The following is a 20,292-nucleotide window of genomic DNA, read 5'->3' on the forward strand; positions in this document are numbered from 1 at the left end:
AATTTTCAAATAAATAATTATAATAATTATAAAATCAGTCATAGATTATTTTTAGAGCGAGAAGTAGGGGGTAATAGAAAGATAGAAGTTGCTAATATTCTTTTGACCGAAAGAATGATTTTGCGATAATTTTTTTTAGAGAGCTTTATAAATTGATTATAATAATTATAAATTTTTTTTTATACAATTTTATTAAAAATATTTTTTTTTTATTATTATTTTAATTTCGCTGGATATGTTTTTTAGGAGGAGCATCAAAACAAGTAACCATCATGATGTGAGATTTGCAGGCATCAACGCGTTTTCGTAGAATTATTGTTTCAGCTTCCAAAGCTTCAATATAACCGGGATGACGCCAATCCATGCTTGATTCAACGTGTACTGGATGGAACAGATTTATAGGTAATGTTTTCAATCAATCAAAACAGTGCAGGAGTTACACATGCAGGTTGAGAAGAGGGGTATTTTTAAATGAATACAACTTACATTCATAATTCCATTGTGATCGTGGAATCATGAGTCTTGCCTTTGCTGCAGCTAATTCAATCTTCAATAATGTTTGCTCATGACATAACGAACGAATCTTCATTTCTGGAAACCTCATACCATGGAGCCCACAAACTGTACATACCAGCAAAACTATCAATTAAAAATGTGTTTCTGGAGGCTCATCGATATGTTTGCAAGTAAATGGATTCAACAGCCACGAACAGAAGGAACGGTCATGCTTGTGTTTGTATTTACCTCCCCGAGTTGGCAATGCGTGTGATCGTCGACTAATATCTGAATCAATACTCGAACTTTCACTATCTCTGACTACACTGTCATAACCACTTTCTGCACGACGAGATATTGCTGCTGGACTGTGTTTGGATGTACGTGGTGTAGAATCATGGCCACTATCATAACCTTCATTCTGTTGTTGATTCAATTTGATAGCAGCTAGACCCGATCCTATACTTAACATACGTCGGTTCATTCGTTCTTGTGATGGTAAACTAGCTGGTGGAGGCAAAGGTTCCGTTATTACTTCACTTGAACCGTTTAATTTTGTTGTTTCATGAAGGTTTTTTGATTCACTTTGGTATTCATCGTCGTGATCGGACCCTGATGCTCCATTGCCAGGATGCCTTTCGGTTTCATCTTTTAAGTTCGGATTTGATGCACCATCAGGATGTCGTAATGATGCTATATTATAACTATCTCTTGAAACTTTATGACAAAACCTTTGAAATCTACTACCAATATTTGCTAAATTATCATTTGCTAAATGTGTGGCACTTGCAGATAATTGCGGATCTGTGTACCAATTTTGGGCAGTTGCTGGTCGTAACATGTTTACTTTACAATTTTCACAAAACTTTTCTTGATCTGGTCTATAGGGTGGTTCACTGTAAATACTCCCCGTTTCATGTGCATTACCATATAACATCTCTGACATCGTTAACGAATCACATCTCGATAAAGATCGTTGTTGTTGCTGCTGCTGTCGATTTTCTTTGTAGGTAAATGAATTCGTAACATTGGCTTTGGCCAATCTATTCGTATATAATTCGTGTAATCGAGCTAATTGTTCAAATTTACGTCTTGATGTATCATCTGGATTTACATTTCGTAATAAATCCGGCGCTGGACAATCTGGATCTTCGTAATCATCGCTGTAAATACTGTAAGCTTGCGTATCTGGAAATAAATACGTTGAGTTTACGTAATTATTTTTGGGAAAATTTCGTTCTAAATCAGTAAACACAGACATTGAATCTGTGAACGTAGAAACGACCGTTAAGTTTTCTTGACTTAATATTCTTAATGGATGTTCTTCTGTCATTTGTTTTCCATCATCTAACCCACTTGACAATGTACTCATACAAAGCGCAATATCTTCTTCGGTGCATTGTAAACAACTGTCCATTGTTGGAACAGGTTCTAAAGGTTCTTCGACTTCAATTATTTCAAGTACTTCATCATCATTATCATCATCAATATCATCGTTGTAACTTTGATCTTGTATATCAGATCGTTGATCGGAGCCAGAACGTAATCGTTCCTTAATTCGCACGTCTAAACTTTCCATTGAAACTTCACGGCTACTAAGTGGTTGAATTAAAGGTAACGCAGGAGGTATTTCTACAACAACTTCTTCATCATCTTCACCATCAATCTCTAACTTTTGATCATCATCTGGTGTTGGCGGAGTGGGTAACTCTTCATTTGATTTACATTCGGAGATAACATCTGAATTAGCTTTATCACTTGATAATTTGAGACCAGTTCTGATGGTAGATTTTTCCACTTCTTGTTTTTTGTAACTGTCCTCAACTAAAGGATTTACCTCTCGAATAGGTTCATCATCTTCACAAGTTTTAAAGGTTGTCATTTCCTTAAAACTATGTCCAGATGATAATTTGGATTCAGATCTCTTACTTCGTTGTATTTGAGATGTTTGATTTTCTACCCATTTTCTAATCATACTCTTTTTATGGCTATCCATGTATCCATATCCCGTACTAAGCACATTTTGTGGCGGTAATGTTGTAGAATTTACTTGCATTGGACCATCAATCCAAGTTTCCCTCTTTTTTACGTGATGCGTTTCTTTCATTAAATGCCGTGCTTCTGCAACTTTATGTTTTGAAATTCTAGGTCCATCAATCCATTGTTCATCGCTTGTGTTATGTGTACTAGAATTATATACAGGTATTTTTGTGTTTGATTGTTGTGAGTCTTGTAATGATTTTGAAACAGTTAATTTTGTCCGGACGGGAGATGATTTTGCACTATTTATACAATGCGCAGGCGATTTATTCGTTGTTTGTGTAGACTGTTTTGTATTTGTTGCGGATAATTTATGTACAGGACTTTTTGATTCATCATGCTTTTGAGAAATTTTTGTTCGGTGTTCAGCGGAGGAGCCACGAAGTGCTTTACCCATCGCACATCGATTATCACCTGAATTCAAACTTGGAATATAAACAGGTGGATGTTCTCCATCAGTTGCATCATCTGCAGGACCAACATAAATAACAGTATCTGCAGATAAATCACTACTGGATGGATCAGGTTCACTACTTGTTCCCGTTGTTCGTGCAGCTTCCTCACCAGAACTACCACCCGAACCAGCATTAGCACCAACAGGTATAAATTTAAATTTACGCCTTCTCATTCGATGTATTCTTGATGCTAATTGCACTGTCGTTAATGTATCGATGTAGTTTTGAGCACAAGGTGAAACGTGAGCTATCATAGCCGCATGGCATGTTAATGAACTTAAACATTCTTTTAATAAATGCGTTAATTTATGTTCTTTGTACGGCAAATGCTTTTGACCATTAAATATTGCTAATAAAATATTTCCTAATCCTGATAAAGGAATTCCTCCACTAGATTTACCCCGATCTGAATTTCCCAAATCAATTAAATGAAGTCGACTTCTTCCTCCAGCCACTAAAACAAGAAAAAAGAAAGCTTTTTTAAAATTCTAGTTGGATAATTTCATACTGAAGAATATTTGCGGTAGATTTTGCTTGTAGTTGAGCGAAAAAGTACTTCGCAACAAGATAACAAATTAAATTTTTTTGGTTATTTATGAAAAGTTATATAAACAATTGTTGATCTAGTACCTGCGAGTTAAAATACTAAATAAAATCTTGTAAGGATGGCGATATGTGGATCTTACATAGCGGCCTCATTTTGATAAATGGCTAATTCTTCGGTTAGGTTACCACGCGGGTAAAAAATGATTTACGTGGACTCAAGAATTGGCTAAGCTAGTATTATCCTGGATGAGTAAAGAAAAAGAATGCAGATCTGAATATTTTATACTAACCTCCACCTTTTCCTGCCACACTATATTGATAAACATGTAACGTATAAAGCAGATGAGAATCTCTTTGGTGATCTTTGGTTGCTCCTCGACTATCCATTGCTGCATCTAAATAGAAAGCAGCTCGTTCAGCAGTTGGCACACGTAATTCACTGTGATTTTGTAACTGGGTTCCGAAAACTGGATCATCTCGTAAATAAACTCCCGGTGATTGTTCAGAATCTGTAAATGAAATATTAATATTTATTAAAAACATTGCATGTCGTTGAAAGATATAAGCATATTTTTATTAAGTTTTGTGCATAATATTATTATACTTTATTGTAACTACTGCAATATAACAAAAAGTATGTTCGAGAAAACATGGTAATAATCCATAATAGTTGGCTGATAATATGAACCTTACAAAGTTAGTAATTTCTATGATTTATTGGATAGGGTAACGTCATTTGTATTGCTTGGTCTTCATGATTTGTTGTTGCTATGGACTTTGGCGTTTTTCGATAGCCATGGTTTTTCAATCTCCATATTTGGTCAGAATACAAATATCAAACAAGTGAAAACAAACAATTGACTGAGTTAATTGTTGAAATACCATGCATAGTCAGAGTTGATTTCTTTATCACATTACACATACAAACATGTGACACATACATAACTGATAATCAAGTATAGTACATATTATAAAATTTCCGCCTAATTGGCGCCTTCACGGGTAAACAGTGATGTTTACGAAAAAATGTTTCAAACAAAAGTTGTTTAATTTTTGATAAGGAACATTTTTTACATTTAAACTTTTGTTCTATCTCTAACGGTTTACAAGATGGGTCCTACGGACCCAAGACCCAATTGACCTATGATGCTCATTTACGAACTTGACCTCACTTTTTACGTCCTGGGTACGCTGTAAAAATTTCAACTTGATATCTTTTTTCGTTTTTGAGTTATCGTGTCCACAGACGGACGGACGGACAACCGGAAATGGACTAATTAGGTGATTTTATGAACATCTATGACAAAATTTTTTTCCTAGCATTATTATTTTTAAGCGTTACAAACTGAGGACTAAACTTAATATACTATGTACATTTCATATATACATGGTATAATAGATAATTTCACCAATGATACTTCATTTTTCTCTATGACTATTATACATTTGAAAAAAAAAATTGAAAACTGTACATTATTTTATTCTACCTGCGTAAAACAATCCTTATTCCTATTTCCAGTGTTATAGAAGGGGGATAAGTGAGAGCAAGTGAGTTGAAGACTGTAACGCGGTGGTCTTTTAAGCCCGCCAGCAAAGCGGGTGGGTATCAGTGCTAGTACGGTATAATATTACCCTTTTTTGCTTAGAAATGGAAATTATTTTGTTGTAAATGTGCTACCCAAAGAACTAATTCTTTTTTATACCCAAAGAATAGGTACAGCCAATTTATTACTCGAACAATATGTTTTATATGCAATGTAAAACAATGCGTTGTTGTCACTATCGTTAGTAGGTATAATATACAGTAGAGGTATGCCGTACGCCGCCGTTTGTAACTATGTAAGATACGCTACTAAAAAGAGGCACGCGAACAAACGACATTTGTGTCCAGTCGTATATCAATTTGATAGATGTGAATAAGTTCTTTCTATATATCTTTTCTATTATAAATACAATGACAGTACTTAATCATTTTCAAACATCTTTGTTAATTACACAACTTTTAGCGTTTTTACTATAAGTACATGTACAAATACGTATAATGGAAGTGTTTCCGGGCCGTAGCCGACAAAAGATATTTTCAACGATTGCTGAAGACGTATACTAGATAAATTTTCAAGTATAGACGCCGATACCGACAATTTTATTAGTAACCGTCGTATTTGTAGTCATTCTATCAGTGGCGTAAAAGTGTTAACAGTCCAATAGGACATTTTTCTTCATTTTGTAATTTTACTTAAACGGCCAAACTTGTTTTTTCAAATCATGATTCTACGTTATTTTAACAAAACAGTCAGTTTAAAAAAGTTTGTTTTGAAAGATTGGTGTTCGAAGTCTTCTTCACTTCAAAGAATATTTTGCAAATAGCCAATAAGAGTCTTTATAAATGAAAACTAATGTTGCATCATGAGTAATACACGAAAATGTAGATTGAAGCGTCGGTCACGGAGACACTTTCTAATATAATACAATCTCTCTTCACTCCATACAAAATTCTTTTTCCGTCATGTCTTTTTTTGGGGAAAGAAGAAGCTTTTTATTATCAATGTTAAGTTTTCATCATATTTTTCGTTTTTGCCTTGAACATATGTTGCTAAAGAGTTAGTTAGTTTGTTCTCATACATAGTGAAAAAGTTTCTAGACTTATTATTATTATTGTAGTTAGAAAACGACAGCATGAGTAGACATTACAGACAATTAATTAATTGCTAAAAGCATATTATTTATTTTAAATCTGTGTGCATGAACAAAAAATTCATGATTTATGTATTTTGTTTGGTATATATTTCTTATATGTTTCATGTAAGATGGGGTAACAGTTTTAAATATGTTTTTCATTAATTTGAAGTTGTGTAAAACCACCCTTACGCACTTTTTTTTTTAATTTTTTCTTAAATATTACCTAAATTAGAGCTAATATCATTGGCTTAATCTCCCTCCTTGTATTGAGGAAAATAGTCGTCCTAAAAATTTTTAAGTTTAAAAAAAGTGCATATAAAAACTATATTTTATGTGTTCAAATATAAATAAACTATTTATTGTATAAAGTATTCAAAAAGTATTGTTATTTAAATTCAAATACATCAATTTTTATTGAAAGATAGGGTGTCCCTATCTATACAATACTACTTAGAACTGAAATAAGAAACCTAACAAACAAAAAAGTATATAAGGATTGAAACGTTGACTGTGGCTGCGTTTACCGGAGGTAATCGGTTAGTTTCACTGGCGAACGCTCTGTAAATTGTCGGTAAGGATACGCTCAGATAATCGCATAAGCTTCTTGGATTGTACCTTGACCATTTAGACCAGTTAGAAGTAAACTCGTTTTCTTTACAGGCAAGATTAAATTTTTAATTAAACTACTAAATTTTTACTTCATATTTTAGATTTTGCCTCTACTTTTAGATTTTGGGGGTAAGTTTTAGTAAAAACGTATTTTGACACCCAAAAGAGCATTTCAAAAAACCTCATCTCATAACCAAGCAAAGGTTCGAAATTTTAACATTAAATCTCAGTCGAATATATTCAAAAAAGTATTCCCGTTTTATCTCATTTCACGTTTGAAAAGGAGTTGACCTTTGACTGACCTTCAAAATTAAAGTCCAATCTAAGGGACTTATGGCATACTAACCCCCCCTCCTCTCCCCTCTTTCGATACGATTTTTCTGTATCTGGCTTTTACTCAAAAGAAAGATCTCTTTAATGGATTGCTAAGGGCATACTGTATTTTGTGGTTGACTTTTCTCTCTAGTTCTTTATTTACAATTTTATTTATGACTTTTTATGCAGACAAACAACACAAAACTTTGTTGAATAGTGAGGTAAATATTTTTGAACTAAAATATAAAATACATAACGATAACAAAATAAAGCATGCATAAATATATTATTATTTGAAAAGTACAACTTTTTTAATACACTTTTTTAATGTTATAATAGTTTTTTTGTTTGTATCATTTTTTTATACTGCATCGTATGAATATGATAGGTACTTATGTTAGTACAGAGAATTTCAAAGAATGTTGGAATATTTATATTTTGAATGAAGTTTTTTTGACAGGTGTACTTTAAAATTAACAAGTATAATAACAGAAAAAAACATAACTTCATTCAAATCATTATATTATTTATTTACGAATGTACTAATGTGCTAATGATTGCATAAAGGATCTTTTATTTGAAAATTTATGTTTAATACAGTTAATAAGCCGGAAAAAAATGGAAAAGGTGGGAAACAGGGCCGATTTTAATGAAACTTTTTGTAAGGTGTTTATGTAAGATGTTCCAAGGAGCATTCAGTCAATTTAACCAAGAAGTCACTTATAGTCCTAATCTAGTAAAGGCATAGAGCCCTAGCGGGGGGCATATGTAGCCAAAACAATTTTTAAAACGCTTATTTTGGCTTAAAATTGTTATCTAGTAGGTAATTTTGGGTGCTGAATACGATTCTGATGACAGATTACACGGTTTCTGTAACGTGTTCCGAAAATCGGGCAATTTTTAACCAGTAATTTCACTTTTTTGCTCAAAAAAAAGTTAAGCTTTTATGGTCTAAACTGTGCTCTAGAGTCTAATGGGCTCTATAGACTAAGTGTGTACTTAGTAGACAGTCAATATAACCTAATCTAACCTAGTTACTGGCAAAAATGGCAAGTTTTTAAGAAAACGTGACCGAATCTGTGTAAGCTGACATCAGATTCGTAATCAGCAACCAAAAATACTGCCTAGGACACAGTTTGAACGATTGATACTTTCTTACCTATACCATATTAGAGCTTATCTTATTCAAAACGCGTAAATTGAGATATTCTATATGAAAGAATATACAAATGATTCTTATGGTGTAACAAGATTAAGACAAGAACGTAAAGAACGCAGAAACTAATAAACATTAAGATAATTACCTAAATTAATTAAAACTAAAAGCATATAAATTTACTTATAGTGTAGTTACTTTTACTACTCTACATTGTGATACAATAGAAATAAAACTCAAATACCTATGTTTGTTTTCTAGTAAAATAAAAGCAACTTTTATATCATTTATAATAAACTTCATTTATATATACAGGGTGTTCTGCTATTGATACCAGAAAATTATACCAGTAAATTAAGCCTATCAAGACAAATGGAAAAGCTCTTTACCAAATTTCGATCTAAGGCCTGATTCGGGAGATATGGCTATGGGAAAAATAGAAAGATTTATGAATTAACAGACCTATCAAACTCATTAAATTAGTAGGTGTCACTTTAAAAGGTGTCTACAAAATTACAAGTGATTTTAAGACTTCCATTTTCGTAGGTCCAACCTTAATCTTTAACTTAATCATTATAAAATAAAATAAAAATTACCATTCGCATGCCCAGCTAATAAATCCTTCAGCTGATTTGATGGCCCACAAACTTCAACAGCTGATACTCGAACGGAAAATCTTGCACCAGTTTTCTGCTTTTGTTCATTAATACCACGAAAAAGCCATGTAATTGCACAAGGTATTATTCCTAAGGTGTTTGCATTTTCAGCACTGCCCAACATTGTATAAGATTTACCTGAAAACAAAGAGAAAAGAGTTAATAATTATGTATTTGTCACATTTTTTCGAATACTGCCTGTATAAAACTGTCTAGCTGTCTACTGCCTAAAATCATAGGAAGTTTACGGATTGGTGTAAACAAACAAAAAATCATAAAATATAAGTTGTGAATTATCATTCACAACTTATTTTGAGAAGAGTAGAAATTGAATAAAATCCGCTGGTTATTTGATCTTAACATAATTTTCCTTTACGTCGAAATTTGTAAACCCAATTTAGAAAAATTGGAAATTGTGCAATCTTTTGCCCAACGCAGTACCTACATGTAAACTGCATTCGATAGTAATAATAAATAAATATTGATTAACAAGTCGAATTTTCCATTTAATTTAAATAGGGGAAAAAATTTGGTTTGTGATTGACAAATCAATGGCTATAAATTTATATGCAAAAAAAAATTACAGTTGATTTACAGCTGTTGTTTAAAATGTTGTTATCGGTAAATAGTAATAATAATCGAACAGAATAAAAATGTTATTGTTGACATTAATAATTTATTATTAAATAAAATAATTTATGTATTTTTTTAAATTACATATTCGTTAACTATCAATTTTAATTTGACTTTTAATACAAAATAAAAAACCATTAATTTAGTTCTATAACATACAATATTTTCAATAAATAATCATAAAATAAATTATAAAAATATATATAATAGAATTGTACCATGCAGAATTCATTCATTGTTATTTATATAAGCGCTTCCACCATTAAAAAAATATGCATTTTTGTTTTAAACAATAAATATTTATTTATTTAGTTGAACGAAAAAAAATATTGTCACTCACTATTCTAAAACTGTTTAAAAAAACAGAATAAACTAGCTTTGCTTACCAAATTTCGATCTGAGGCCTAATTTACGATATAATTAATCAAATCAATTAATAAATTTATCCAATGACAGAGCATCTAGAAATAGCCGAATGTCTTTATCGTTGCATTTAATTATCATATTGTCTATCTCATTTCTTTCAATTTTTATTTAACTCAACCCAGTTACCTGTGTGTTATTACATACCATGTGAATTACTGGGTGGGGTTTAGTAAAAATTTAAAAGTGAAATTTATTATTGATAACTAAATGCAACGATAAAGACAGCAACTATTCTTTTTCGTTCATCTTCATAAGCTTATTTACGATGTCAAGAGTTTTGCACTATAAAGCTCATAAAATAACAAAAAAAGGTCGAATTGAATGTCCCATTTGATTCATAGACAACTCAAGTCGAATCATTCACTGTTTTAATAACGAAAAAATTGAAAGATTTTCAAAATAAGCTACAAAATAAGATGTCGGACAATGTCAGCTAGTTATTTAATTTAACGATACATATTTACATTTAGTATGCAGATATTAGCGAATACTATAAACAAAATTTTGTAATTCAAATAGACTTTGATTGAAATCATTTTCAGAGAATGCTTTTATGAATACTAAATCAAATATTTTGATCAATAAATAGTGAAATATGAATTGTAAACTAAACTAAACACAAATATTCATAATAATAATATATTCAATATTATATTATACTATTCACATTTCGAAATAGTTATTACATTATAAAAATATTTTAATATAATCAGGGCCGTAACGAGGGCACATAGCGCCGGTGGCAAGTGTTTAGGTTGAAACTTATATATATCGGGATTGAAGTTTGTAATCCTACTAAATTTCAGTCATACTTTTCAAATTTGTGGTCAAAATTAACCTAGCTGTAATAGGTTTCAAGAATGTGGAGTCCTGATCCAGGAATTAAGCACATAAGTGATAGCTAGTAAAAAATTGACATCATAGCTGAAAAGAATGACCCAAAATTAGTGGGTTTTAAAAAAAATTCCAATAAGATCGCATCAAATTTGCCTGTGTTATCAAGAAAATCAAATTTTTGAACTTTATGACGTCATCAGAATCTAAAAAATTTAATTTTGCTCTATCACATTCAAATTTTATCCAATTTTGATAAACCAAGTATGTAATCCTACTAAATTTGGGCCATACTTTTCAAATTTGTGATCAAAATTAACCTATCTATAATAGGTTTCAAGAATGTGGAGACCTGGTCCCGGAATTAAGCACATAAGTGATAGCTAGCGAAAAATAGACATCACAGCTGAAAAGAATGACACAAAATTAGTGGGTTTCAAAAAAAATTCCAATAAGATCGGACCAAATTTGTCTGTGTTATCAAAAACAATAAATTTTTTAACTTTATGACGTCATCAGAATCCAAAAAAATTTAATTTTGCGCTATCACATTCAAATTTTATCCAATTTTGATAAACCAAGTATTTAATCCTACTAAATTTGGGTCATACTTTTCAAATTTGTGATCAAAATTAACCTATCTATAATAGGTTTCAAGAATGTGGAATCCTGGTCCCAGAATTAAGCACATAAATGATAGCTAGCGAACAATTGACATCACAGCTGAAAAGGATGACCCAAAATTAGTGAGTTTCAAAAAAAATTCCAATAAGATCGGATTCAATTTGCCCGCGCTATCAAAAAATTCGAATTTTTTAACTTAACAGAAAACTAAAACAAATTTAACAGAAAATTATTTTCCATATTGCGTGGTTCTTTACCATTCAGTATTTTACACATATACATTGTATCTATCATAAATTATTATCAGAATGGTAATTATAATAGGAATCAGTTAAAATAATAGGATTATGTAACAATCAGTGATTGAATCACACTGTGCCAAATGACAAGGCTAGTTAGGTTAACTATTATATAAACAGTTAAATAGCAAGAGTAAGAATTAGATATACAAGGTGATTTTTTGAAAAGCTTACACACATTTCATAAAAGTTTTTTTTATTGTGGGAAAAAATAAGCTAAGTTAATCTCTTTTTGGTCACGATAACATCTCCGTATAAAGAAATTAATGTAGAAGATCATTTTTACGTTTTTTGATTCTCCATGCTGTTTTTATAATATATAGGTGGTAACTTTATAAAGAATCACTTTATATATGAAACTAATATAAATGCAATATGAATAGACTATATATATATAGTACAACATATAATATAAAACGTCATTGTTCACGATGACATTTTGAATCAGCAACAATCGATCTCTAGGGACATATGAGAATGAATATGTACCTACTAGTAGGTATTACGTACCTACTATATACTAGTCGTACCTACCCTATATACCAGACCTGATATACGAGACATTCAAATCACCAATGTACTCATACTTGTATGCTGTTTCGAAATAATATCATCATTAATATATAAAAAAAAAACTAAACAAATTACTCCCATTAGGTGCAGCTTACATATAAAGTATGAAGTCTTAGCAAGTAAAATCTTCGACTAAAGTTCGCTAAGTAGTTGTTTATGCACTTTTTATTCCATGTATATATGGAATATATCAAGGTATACTAAGTTTAGGCCCCAATTTGTAACGCTTAAAAATATTGATGCTACCAACAAAAGATGTAGGTGTTCATAAAATCACCTAATTAAACCATTTCCGGTTGTCTGCCCGTCTATCTGCGAACACAATAACTCAAAACGAAAAGGGATATCAAGCTATAAAATATTTTAAATTTATACGTTACATATATTATGTATATGTTTGTTTGTTTATCTTATTTATTAATATGACGTAAAAAAACAAACGAAATGCGTAATCAATACCGTCCATGCATGGTATTTCAATAATTAACTCAGTCAATTGTTTGTTTTCATTTTAATAATAGACTTCCAGGTGTCCATACAAAACTGCAAAAATCTTCATCGATCAGCCAAATATTGGCTCAGGAATAATTAAAATTATGGTATTTTTCTCAGCTACCAAAATTTGAGAAGTTTTTCAATTTCTAACCTATGTTTTGAGGTATCGAATAATCAAGTAAAAGAAAGACACATATTAATTCAATTTTGTGAAAAGTAAAACAAATTTTCAAAATGTTTAACACGATACGATCTGAAATCTAAACGTCTTCGATGACACAATTTGACACGGAAATCTTTAGATCACTGGCACGATTGTTAGCTATTAGAAAAAATTCAGTAATTGTATATATAATAGGTTTATTATTGCAATTCAAAATTTTGGGTGTCACCTTAATAATTATTTACTTTAAATGTTCTACGCGGAGTTAATATTTACAATTTTACATTATTTGATGATAAGTGCCATCTTAGAAAGTGAAAATAACACCAGACTGAGTTAATTGTTTAAAAAAATCCTATGCTGAGCAACAGAAGTTGTATTATTATTTATAAAAAATGAATCACTTTCAAATTTACTATCATCTATCAATTATAGCTTTCGAGAAAATGAAAGCTTAATTTTCGTCGCAAATTGGAGCCCTTACGGACTCAATATAAGATACATTTTTTGCATTGAAGTCCGATATCTTTTTCTTTGTGAGTGATGACAGACTAAATTTAATACACTCTTGCTGTATTTCATATATACAGGATATAAAATTAGCAAAGTCAGTTGATATTTTTCTTATAGCATGTTGAATAACTACTTAATATTTTTAAATAAACAGAGCAGAAAATTATTTTAATGAATAAGTGTAGTATTTTTTTTTTCATTGAGATAGTAAATATAATTTATGTAGATAGGCAATATCTTTACATTAATGGTATACAAGTTGCTAAAAATAAAAATTGTATGAATGTATTTTTTTAATTCGAGTATGTGTTTTTTTATGTGAGTACATCTAGTTAAAAAATAATCTTATTATTATATTTACGTAAATGATTAATTAATCTAATTATAACGAGAATAATATATGTTTAGTTCAAATAACACGCATGATTTTGTAATATATTAATGATGTAGGTAATAGGATGATATTCTATTCATGTAGGTATGTGTGCGTATATTTGGTACATCATTTATTTGTAGATACAAAGTATCTAAAAACTAGTACTAATCAAACATACATCAAAGAAGATAAAATTGCAGTAAGTGGTCCACGATTTTTGCATATATCTTCCAGAGAGAAGAAGATACTGATAAGGTACTCTTTTCAATTCACGTTGTTTCAAAATATTAAACGCCTAATTAAGTAGCTTTGTTTTTGCTAATAGTATAGTCATCTGGTAGTTTTACTTGAAAAGTTTTCCGTGAGTTTTTAAAATGGATGATTTTAGAGATAGTGAGGTGCTCTTTTATATATTGGAAAAATGGTGTCGAAAAGTAGTTTTTTGAAAATATCTCCTTTTCGAGCCCTTTTACGAAGAAAATATACACATACAAAGTGACTAGATTAAGTGAAAGATTATATATTTTGATTCGAGTATTTAACGTAAAATAATTGAAAAATGTGACGTTTTTTGAAAAAAGTATATCATACACTTTTAAAATTAGTAGAAAAAACCTTGAGATGCAGAAATTTTCAAGTCATTTGCACGAAAATTAACGGAATTATAATGAAAACCTGATGAATTTACGACGGGAACTAAAATTAATGCTTACAGCTTTCCAATTTAGTTTATTTAAGTGACTTGAAACTTTTTTCACTTTGAAGGTTTTTATAGTACTTTAAAAAGTGTACAAATTACTTTTTCAAAAAACGTCCAATTTTTGAGTTATTTAACGTTATAAATACTGCGAATATAAATCGTCAATAACTCAGAAAGTATTGACTTTTCGAAATATACTTAAATGATTTTTTTTGCGGCGCTCGTACGCCGAAACTATTTAATTCATGAAATATTTTTCGGCGCCATTTTTCCAATATGGCGATACGAGCGAAATTCGAAAAGAGCACCTCAAAATCTATAAAGTCACTCATTTTCAAAACTCCCGGAAAACTTGCCAGGTAACCCCCTTTTTTTTTTTAACCAAATGATTAGAGAGTATAAAGATTCTCTTAATATTATTTATCAACAACGATATTCAATAATAATTTTGCAGCAGGGTGTAAATTCTGTGTGTCTGTATTATGTATAAACACCAACCTACGTCTCTTTGTTTATGTTACATAATATGAACAAAATATACACGTAAATAGGGTTTGGTATGTTGGGTCTCAATATGTGGGACCCTACCACAGTCATATATATATATACACAAGCCTGTTAACTCTATGTAAAATGCATCAGGTACATATGTTCTCTTATTGATGTAAGCTTTAGTTCACAAAACTGCCACATACAACGCCACATATGTCGAATCCAAATCACTGGCACCTCCTTCGAAACTGAGGCATAACACTGGAGACTAGTCCAACCATAAGGCCTCCAGTATCATTTTAGTTCAACATTGTCCTAGAAAATATTTTTTTTTTTCAAATGGGAGGCACGAATATTTCTTGATTTCCGAAAGGGTGTTGTTACTCTTCGAAAAAATCTGGAAATATTCCATTTAGGGTGATTTTTTTATGATTAAAATAGATACAAAAAAATACACGTATGAACTAAAAATTTTGATTTTTATTATCATAATACAAAAATTTACAAAACACTTCCAATTGAGTTCAATTAGTGCAAACAACTTGCGAAAATTGTTTAGCAATAACTAAATATTATTTTTACATTTGAGAAAATAGTACGTTTATCAAAAGTAGTTGAATTGGTTGAAGTACGTAGTTTCAGATATGGAATCATTTCATTGACTGACTTTTGGAGTTTATTATTCTGAGAAAATATTTTCATTATACTACTCCTGAATATCATTCAGGCCGCTAGTTGAAATGTCCCATTTAGTAAAAAACTAGAATATTAACTGAATGGCTAATTAATATAGTTGACTGCGACATATATATTGTGTATATTTCAAAAAGGGCGCCATTACATCCAAAATTCAGTCAATTCCACGGTACACCACAGTAATGTATATTTGTAAAAATCATTTTATGTAGACAGCTTCTTTTGTTGGGAATTTACAAATCTGCAGGTTTTTGTGTTATAAAATAGCCTAACACTTCGTTATTTCCAATTTTATATAAATGGCATATGTAGATGCAAATAATCCGAGTCAAGCCTCCAATATAATATTCATTTGCGGCGTCCAACATATCAAAGACAGTCGTAAGATAAGATTTTTTCAAAAAATTTTCATCCCATTTATCCAATTCTGGTAATTCGATTACACCCAAGATTAAAAAAAGCACACTGACATGAAAAATAAAAACAGGAAAATTATACACAAATAAATTAAAAAACTTACATTTTCGATAAATATGGCTATATACAGTTTGGCAACCATCTCGTTAGCCATTTAAAATAAATGAAGTAAGAAGAGTTTTTATGGACGTTATTTATGGTGGATACTTTTGAAATGATCACACTGTATAACTCGTAAATGGACAATTTAACGAAAAAAGAATAGGAGATATTTCGTAGTGAAAATTTTATAATAATAAATCATTAAAAGAAAATTTTTAAATCTCTGGATTAAAAATTTTTTCAATCCGACTACTTCAGGTCCGCGGCCAAGCGTAGTATTAGTGAGTCATTTCAGAATGAGTGCAAATTCCAAAAATGTTATCCAGCATCATACCCTCAATCGAAAAGGTATATTTACATGATGAAATCAGCTTCCTGATCGAGACACATTTTGCGTTGTAGACTTTGACATTCTATTTTCAGTCTTTCTGAAATGATTTATTAAAACTACGCTTGGCCGCAGACCTATCCGATTTTGAGGAATTTTTGAGTTGGCAATCCCAATGAACTGTATTAAAATAATTCATAGAGTTTATTGGGAAGTTTTGTCACTCGTCAAAAAAATTAAATAAAAAAAATTACATACTTCAAAGCACTGCTATTACTTTCTTTAGTATTGAATAAATCATTTTTTTCGTATCTCATATGTGTAATAATCTTACAACAAATCCGAAATAAAATTTCTTGATCCAATTCGTGTATATATGAAGATAAAAGGTCCATTAAATCAGGATTTATTTCTTCGCCCATGCAACCACAAGCATATTGAACATCTGAATTATCAGTTAAAATTGTATCGTTGGGATTCAATGCATGATGATCAATCCAATAAATGATTTTCGATAAAGTATAACTATTTTTTACACAATTGAATTCTACAACAACCGATGTATCTATTGGGTCCATATCATCAATTACGTTCTTTAATAAAGTTGAACATAATTTTAGTGATGTTGGATTACATTGTATGACTACATCATCTGTCGCTTTTATTGATAACAACATTGAAGTATTATCAGTTAACAGTTTTAAGTTTTCTGACATTTTTTAAACAAGTTACCGACGTGACTTAAAAAACAAAATATACGTTGCAAAACAAAACTTGACTTGCTAAAATTATGATAGATTTAGACAAGGTAAGTCTGTTAACCATTGACGTTACATTACATAGACTGAGTGTCGAACGATTTTAAGCGTGCCAACATCTGAAGTAATTGCTTAGGTCTAATCACTCTAATCCATTGTAGATTCGTTAGAAAAAATGTAAAGTGATACTTGATAAGTATTTTTTTAAGTCAAAAAGTTCAGTGAAATCACGATAATACCGCTATTTGGATTCGGTATGTGTGGCGCTATCTAGTGTTTAATAATGTAACTAAAATATTTTCATTAAGAGAGAAGGTTTTATCAGAAGTTAAATGGCTTGTATGTATATGACTGAGGACCCTACACACGACTACATTACTACAAATTGTTATATTACTGTAACGAATTAGAGGTGAGTACAATGCGAATGCGAATACCAGTCACTTTGTGTAAAGTGGTGAATGAAAATTGAGTGTATAGACAGGGTACCTATACAATTACATACATGTATGGACATGTTATCAATAAATTTATGTTGTTATTCTAACACAAACATACACATAAATTCATTAACGATATCGAAAATTAGTGCTGTGACAAAGATACTAAATGATTATCGAATGATGTGATGAATACGATATGGAAATTGGATGTTGACAAATAGATAAAGACTAAATTTTGACCTTTTTTTGTAGAGAATGTTAATCTCGGTACTTTTTTCGATACAATCAATAGTGAAGAAGTCAAACCAAGATGATGTAGTACCCTCAAGGGGTAGCATCACACCTTTTCAAATTGAAACTTATCATTGAGCATCCTAACCGTAACCAAAAAGTCGAACTTTCCCCCAAAAATGCGATTTAAGATATAGGATTTCGACTAGGATTACTGTAATATGTAGAATCAAAATTTTAGTGTGTTTATAGATTCATCTAATTTGTCCATTTTTACAAATTTAGCCAGCTATTCGAGTGCTCTCAAAGTTGATATCCATCCTGTATATTCGTGTGAAAATAAAAATGATTGTTCAGTAAATAAAATGTGCACATTGAATCAAAATTAATTATCCATAAAATTGACCTATTTTATTTTTTAATTAAAAATGAATTGTAGACCTTACGTATTATACAGAATAGTCGGAGTTGGCAAGTTATAACAGCCGAATTTGCTTAGCAGGCATTTTGGCAATGTTCACAAAAACCTTGCCAAAATTACATATCGAGTCGTCATATCGAAAATAAGGATAAGTAAAAATTGCCCTTCATACGTTAATTATAGTTTTACAAAATGGTTCAGAAATATATTTCATAACAACAATTACGAAGATATTTCAATAAAATAAAATATTTTCTACTAGATATTTCACTTTGTATGAATATTTTAATTGAAAATCATTTTCACAAACTAGAAATTTATACCAAATGGAATGTTATTTTATAAATATATTTTAATAAGTAAAGAATTTTTCATAAAATACATACAACGAACTTAAACGGGAAAACGAATAAGCAACAATTTGAAAACTTTAGTATTATAACTCAATGTTCTTTTGCTGTACTGTTGAGTATACGCTCATATTATATTTGAGGTAAAACGTCAAGAGTATTGAATGTTTGTAAAATATTGAAAAAGGCTGGAATACTTTTACTTTTGTTTGGATTTCGATTTCATCTGGGCAAATTTTAATTATGTAAGATAATATCTTCGCAATTGGCATATGAGTCGTTGAAAAACAGCTTTGAAAAACTTTTTGAAAGATGTAACAACTTTACCTCGTCAGCACTTGGGTTATGAGCATTTGGCTCACCCAAGATTTAAAATATAAATAATTTTTATTTTTCAAATAGTACATCTATTTCTGATTTATGAACTTTCCAGATTTTTTCAACCAATCTACAATTTTTAAAATATATTTTTTTCGAACCCTTTAGAAATTGTGGTCTGTTTTTTCATTACACGTCTTTTGTTACACAAGAATTGACAGCTTCGTATATTTTCGGGCTTGTTCGTGTACTTTCGTACTTCGGTATGTTCGCCAGAGCCTTTCACGATTTTACTTGCATAATTAACTGTCATTATTTTTGTTGTTTAAAATATTTGTGATAATAATAATTATTAAAATTAATTAATCTTAATAATAAGTTTAATAACTGCCGAAAAGTTTGATTTAACTACGCTTTTTTTAAAATTTGTTTGTATTAAAATTTTAAAAGTATTGTTATTGTGAACATAGCCTGTAAATAAGTATATTTTTCAATAAATGATTCCATAATTCAATAAATATGTTTACAGTATAATGAATACATAATAAACACAACACAGTTACTGAACAGTCTGACTTAGACAATTTTGATGAGGAGGATCAAACGATGAAGCGTGGGGTTTGTTCGTTTTGTTCACGCCGAAAAAATCGTAAAACTAAAAAAAAGTGCGGGCAGTATTCGTTACCTATTTGAAATGAGCATGTGATATTTTTCTGTATGAACTGTGAGCTGTCTGATAATTTTAAAAGAATGTTAATTTAATAAATTTTTCCAAATGTTAAGCAGAATGTTAATTATTATTTATCGATAATTATGAAATGTATTAATTTTTGCGTTTAATAAAATTATTTCTGTTTTGATTTTTTTTTTCAACAACACGATTGGCCATTTTCTTCTTGGAATTATTGGGGAACGTAACAATTGGTATTCCATTGGTAGTAAAATTTATGCGTGGTTGTGGAAAATCTTTAAGAAACAATGGAAGCGATCGAAAATCAGGAAATTATGTAGTGTATTTACTTCAATTTGTACTTTGAGCATAACGAAAATGTTTCCGCTTGACTTCTTCCAAACTTCAAAACTTTGGTTAGATGAAAGTTTGCGGTATGCCGATATGACCTCTACCAATCTTCATCCTTTTCACCGGTG

At 30.4% G+C, this 20,292-nt stretch overlaps 1 protein-coding gene across 1 annotated transcript in view; it reads right to left on the reverse strand.

Moving 5' to 3' along the window:
• Positions 1-220: 220 nt before the first annotated feature.
• Positions 221-20,292, reverse strand: part of LOC123295867 (kinesin-like protein CG14535) — a 441,056-nt gene continuing 420,984 nt past the window's right edge. The window contains exons 5-9 of the mRNA XM_044877328.1: positions 8,892-9,089; positions 3,827-4,045; positions 745-3,444; positions 487-621; positions 221-381 (exon numbers count right to left, since the gene is read on the reverse strand). Of these exons, the coding sequence (XP_044733263.1) occupies positions 221-381; positions 487-621; positions 745-3,444; positions 3,827-4,045; positions 8,892-9,089 (3,413 nt within the window). The remainder of the gene's footprint in view (positions 382-486; positions 622-744; positions 3,445-3,826; positions 4,046-8,891; positions 9,090-20,292) is intronic.

Source organism: Chrysoperla carnea, chromosome 3, assembly GCF_905475395.1.
Source record: "Chrysoperla carnea chromosome 3, inChrCarn1.1, whole genome shotgun sequence".
Lineage (NCBI taxonomy): Eukaryota > Metazoa > Arthropoda > Insecta > Neuroptera > Chrysopidae > Chrysoperla > Chrysoperla carnea.